Source organism: Akebia trifoliata, chromosome 3 (genome assembly GCF_017979445.1).
Source record: "Akebia trifoliata isolate Shusen 1 chromosome 3, ASM1797944v1, whole genome shotgun sequence".
In the NCBI taxonomy this organism is placed as follows: Eukaryota; Viridiplantae; Streptophyta; class Magnoliopsida; order Ranunculales; family Lardizabalaceae; genus Akebia; species Akebia trifoliata.
Genome location: NC_141377.1, coordinates 40,304,905 through 40,310,904, shown reverse-complemented (window position 1 = coordinate 40,310,904; position 6,000 = coordinate 40,304,905). Strand labels below are relative to the sequence as shown.

The 6,000-nt window shown below is 34.3% G+C and overlaps 1 protein-coding gene across 1 annotated transcript; it reads right to left on the bottom strand.

Annotated features, from left to right (window-relative positions):
- Positions 1 to 1,880: 1,880 nt before the first annotated feature.
- On the bottom strand, positions 1,881 to 3,550 carry LOC147406938 (uncharacterized). The gene has a single exon (XM_086435291.1). The coding sequence runs from the start codon at positions 3,290 to 3,292 to the stop codon at positions 2,252 to 2,254; it is 1,041 nt and encodes a 346-aa protein (XP_086291417.1). The 5' UTR covers positions 3,293 to 3,550; the 3' UTR covers positions 1,881 to 2,251.
- Between the last annotated feature and the right edge of the window lie 2,450 nt (positions 3,551 to 6,000).

Below are 6,000 nucleotides of genomic sequence, written 5' to 3'. Positions count from 1 at the left end.
GACACAAGCTTCCTCTTTAGGGATTTAAGGGAGTAGAAGAGGAAAAGCAATATAATTGGAATGGTATTATTGGAAAATGGGGGTGAAGAGGTAAGACAATAAAGTTGTAGGGCATTATTTGAAAGGGAGAGGAAGGGAAAGACAATAATATATAAAGTTAAAAGGGTATTCTAAAAAAATTAAGGGTAAAAAGAGAAAGATAATAAAGTTGGTGGGGAATTCTTCGAATGAGGGAGAAGATAAAAGGAAATTAAGTAGTCCTCCAAATACTTGCAAAATTGTATCTAAAGTCCTCTTTGTGGGGAGATAAACATTGGGAGGACGACCATCTTATTTTATATATGTACTAGAGTTTGCATCATCTTTGGGGGTTAAAGAGTAAAAAATGATAGTAAATTTCGAGGGGTATTATAGAAAATAGGGGGGGGGTAAAAGAGGAAAGATAGTAAAACTAAAGAGATAAATGAGACGTTTGTTCCCCGAGTGATTTTGTGCTCACAGTGCTCATAGACTACTCAACGCTTTCCACATCAAGTATACAAAGGTAGTTTGTAACTAATAAGGGTACTCTTGTAAATTAGGGATGCCATTCAATACACATGGGTACATGTCATTGGTTGATCCCAAATTTCTATGACTTTGTGAGCAAATCATTTTTTGTCCCCCACAACTATAGTGGAAGGTGGGCCTTACAATTGAGTTTTATTATATAAATTTTATCTAACTCAATATAAGTAATCCAAACCATTCATTTTTTAAGAGCATCTTCAACAATGTTTTTTAAAATAAAGAGCATCCTTAGTTAGAAATAAAAAATAAAAAATAAAAAGTTATTTTAACTAGTGTAAACTTCAATCCCAACTCCAACAGACTCTACAATTATTTTTTTATTCTTATATTCAATATTAGTTTACTTTTCAAATAAATATTTGTAAAACCTACTTAAATCCTATTAAGGGTTGTGAACTCGCATCTTGACATCCAAAAACATAATCTGATGCCACGGGCTTATAGAGATTGAAATTCTAAGACTTTTGGAAAAAAAAAAAAAAACATAATTTTTCATCGTTTAATTTTAGTTTTAAGTCTGGGGAGTTCAATAGCCCTCCATTTTCAATACTTTGGATCAAACTCAAATCTATTTTATTTTATTTGAATTTTTTCATGAAATCCAGAAGGATGTTGTGTTGGATTGTCAATGTGGTAATTCATGTGGGTCCAACGACTTTTAATAACATTTTAAAATCTTATTAAATTAGTAATAAAAGTGTTTTCCATTTTTTAACATTAAAATAACTAGTCTTAGAGGTTCTCAACATGTAGAGAGTAGAAGCTTCCTCTTTATTTTAACATTTATTTTTAAAGAGTCTCTTAGAAGATCATTTTTTCAACTTTCAACTTTAAAAAGTTTGTTGGGGATACTCTAAGCATTTAAGCCTGATAGAGATTTAGGTTAGACTAATTTTTTAGTCGGATTGTCCATTGCTAGCCTTAATTATTGCCAAACTCACTAACCACCCAGATAAAAACTTAAAAAAACAGGACTCATGACATTTGAGATATAGTCTTCATCATTGACCATAAGGGCATAATAATACAAGCCAACCACCATCAAATATGTTACTTCGTATAAATATTTTACATAGAACATATTAATTACTATTGTACTAGTAATTGTATTTTTTCATAAAAGCTATTTTTATTTTTATTTTATTATTATTTTATTTTTTGGGTGGGGTAGGCTGTCTTAGTAACAAAATAATTATCAAGATTTGTCCACTTTAGGTAACTATCATTCCAGACATAAAAGTCTAGATTGTTATACTTTTCTTGCTGACAGCATAATTCCATATAGTTTCTAGAAACAAATTTATGGTGTATAATTGTAAATCATTCTGGTATACTTTTGTCTCTTTCACCAAACACTCCCAAGGGAGAAGAGGCCATAGGCTCTTCTACTTCAACCAATAAAAACTTAATATCTTACCAATAACATTATTATTGAAATTGATGTACAATAGAAAGTTATTATTAAATATATAACAAAATGCTGTACTAGGATAGCTGGGCCATGCTGCATTTCTTTGTTATGAATATGACCAATTTTGAGCCAATGAGAGTCAGATTTATGTGAAAAAGTTTCTGGAGTCTAGAACTATAGGGTGGACCCACAAGCCTCAATATGGGGAGGAAGCTATTCCCTACAGATTCCCGATACCCAATCTCTTGAAAAACTTTATTCCTTATCATCTCAGTTTTTGCTGGACAATGAGCGTCCAACGTCGTTAGACTTTAGAAAATTCCCCGAAGAGAATCGTGGTTCAGGCGTTGGAACTTGAAAATCCACCTCACCTTCATTGAACCCAAGCGAATAGACGACGTCCTCTTTGCTCCACCCCGCACGTAGCAATTTAATAGATAGATATCGCACGTGCCACACCACACTCTCTTTCTCTTTCAAAACCACCCGTCTCTTTGCTTCCTCTCCATCTGTAACTGTCGTCGTCATCATCTCTTTAACCTCCTCATCTGTCCAACCTCCATCTCTCAATCTCCAACTCATTTCCTCAAAATAATCACCTAAAACCCATCTCCATCTTCCACACGTGCTATTCATTCCACATGTGTAATTCTCCACCAAATCAGACCAGAATTCAATCCTCCTCGCAGTCTTAGCAGCCCAAGCCGGTGCTTTCATCGTCGATGAATTATCCGTTTGAATCCGGCGAAAAATGATATTTTTCTGCCGGAATTCGACTTGTTGGAAGAATCCGGCGACATCGAACCCAGAATATCTCAATTCTCCACCTTGAACAAAGAAAACAGGATTTCCAGCCAAATTTGGCATAGAAGGAATGTAACAGTGTTTGTAAATCGGAACAAGAATAGGAGCTTTCTTCAAGAACTGTTTCGCAGCAATTAGGGCTTCGTTAGAGTCATCTGGCTCATCACCCCACGATTCGCACCAGAAATTTCTTTTAGAGATTTCTTTGCAGATTCCCAAAATCGGAAGATTGAGCAAGATTTCGAGTTGTTGAAGAGACGATGATCTCCAATTAGGAAAACCAGGGCCAACTGGTAATCCCTCGCAAAGAATCGAGCGGAGATCAGGAGGGAAGGTGAAGTTGAAGCAGGCTTCAATGGAGGAGAATTCTGCGTCTGTGAGACCTTCAATTACGGGAATTTCGGAGGATTTGAGATGATCGATCACGTTCTTTGCGTAGGCTGCGAAGGAAAAACACACTTTTCTAGCTTTTGGGTCGATTGCTGTTGTTGTCATCGTTGCCACCATTAGAGATGAAACACCTGAACATAGATATGAGATGAGATCTATTATTGTTTATTAATGTAGAGCGCGTTTTACGGAGAAGAAACCTGTCCTCTAAGTCAAAACTACCTAAGAGTATCAAGGCCGAAGAAGACCTTCATGAAAGGAAAATCCGGGATTCAGGATACGTTAACCTCGTATGAGTTTTTAAAGGATGATTTTTCTAACCTTAAACATATTAAACCATCGATTTCTAAGAGACGTTAGCTAGAGAATCTCTAAGATTGTTCTTTCATCTTAACCGTTCCTTCTTTTGATGGAAATCCTCAAAAGTCGTTCTAGATAGAGCATCAAACGAGAGGAAAAAACACTGATTTTCTAAGAGTTTTTTTGGGGAATCCCAAGAAATACCTTTCCATCGCAATCGTAGATTTGATCATCTGCTGTAATTTTCTTTTTAAATCATATATGTTAGAGGAGTGCTGATTTTTAAACTCAACCTGATAGGGGGAGTCAAAATTCACCCACGTGGCATGGGCAAAGAATCATAGATTCTGTCCCTCGGGATACATAATTGACATGTCATCTACAATTGTGTATCCCGAACAAAAGAATCTACTATTCTTTGCGCATGACACATCATTGAGTTTTTGAGTTTAGTTGTCGTTTGAGTTAAAAAATCATTAGTCATATTAGATAGATTTATCAGACGGACTCAACTATTGCATTTTTATTGTAAAAAATTTATTTAGAATTTGACAACTCCACTAAGCCTTGTTTTTTGAAGTTTGTTATCCACCAAACCTCACTTCATCAAGTTTGTTACAGATGAAACCTTGAAGTAGGTCCACGACGTAACATACCTTAGAGTAGTTCTAACTACATGAATTTGTGACATCCAAAGACATGATCCAATGCCCTATGGTTATAAAATATAAAATTCTAAGAATTTTAAAAAGATTAAAAATAAAAATTATTTTCACCGTGGAATTTAAATTTAAATTTGAGAGTTCGATTGCCACCAATTTTCAACGGTTACAATCAAGTTTAAAAAATATAATTTTTTAAATTATTTTTTATTAAAATTGAATTTTGCATGAAATTTACAAATATGTATTGTTGGATTGCTCATTTCATAATTTATATGCCTCAATGACTCTTAGTAAGATTTTGAATATTGCTAACTTAAATAGGTAGTTTGATTCTTAAAATAAGATTGGATCAAGTAACCAACTTGATAGAGTAAGGGAGTTTTTACCTTTTATAATAAAATTCCAACGAAAAGGTCTGTCCGGTATATCTCTCTATATTATTTGTCCTTGAAACTATGTAGTACATCCGGAAGCATTATATTATAAGTATTGCAGGGTTGACTAAGTTTTGTCTCACATCTAATAAAGATGATTAGAAAATTAAAGTTAAACCCCATAAAAGTCCAACACGTGTACAAACATTCAAAAAATACTTTGATTGCGGATTTAACATAGAAATTAGTGTCACCTATCAATCATATATTTTAGGGTTTTCTCCCACTGCCCTCGGTAGCACGTAAGATTCACATAAGAAAATTTGTTGTTACTACTTATACACAAAATCTTTGAACACTTAATCGGTCCCCTAATCCCATGATGTTGAAACCATTTCTAATTAGAATAACGCTTGCAGTTGTATATTTAGAGGAAAAAGATCAAAGGGGACGTCAGAAAATCACAACTCTTCTAATTAACTGTATAAATCAATCATGACAAGTGATCAATCACAACTATTAATAGTTGATTTTGCCAACTTTGACTCAACATTTGCGATGTCTACTAGTAAATATTATCCCTTATTTATTTATTTATTTACATCAATATAAAAGTGACACACGTGCGATGAAAAACAAAATCATATTCTTGGTCTATAGATAATTTGTAATACACGCTTTGGGACATAACCCTTCTTAAAAAAGTTTTTTTCTTTTTTCTTTTTCCATGTACGTGGATGATGTGGGATCGAATGTAATGTTACCAATAAATTTAATAATCAAATGATTCGACGGTTTGGATTAGAATTAGGGATTATAACTAAACAACAAAGAGGTGGGACCATGAGGAATGTTTTATATTGATAAGTGATATCAATGGTGTTCGCATTCTAACTATCGTGGGTTCAGCATTGTTGTAAAATAGCATTATGTAAATCTAGAGGACCATCAACGATGGGGTCTTTTCAATGACTTTTAATGCAATATACATGAAGTTACCACGATTTAAGGGACTACTCAATGACCATACGACAAGCCTTATCCTAGTTGCTAATAAAGTCCTCAAAGAAAACTCTCCTAAACTCCTTAAAAACCTTCAATTAAAAGAAAACAAGACCCAAAATGGCAAAATTTGTTTTCTTACAATCCTTCGCTATTCCATTGAAGGTGCGGTTATTATGCTCTCTCCAAATACTCCAACAAAGTACAATTGGGACAAAGCTCCACAACAATCTCTTTGCATCTGAGAAAGAGATACCAAGAGAAAACCAAGAAACATAAAAATCTCTGACCAATTCGGACGTGCAGGTCAAAACACCGAACAAATTAAAAAACTAAGCCCAAATCTCATAAGTAAAGCTGCAATGAAGGAGAATCCGACCAACTGATTTCCCATCTCTCAAACACAACAAACACCCATTGACCAGGCACATTCACCTCCTCATCGAGAAGTCAATTGTCTAAATCCTACCTAGCACCATGGTCC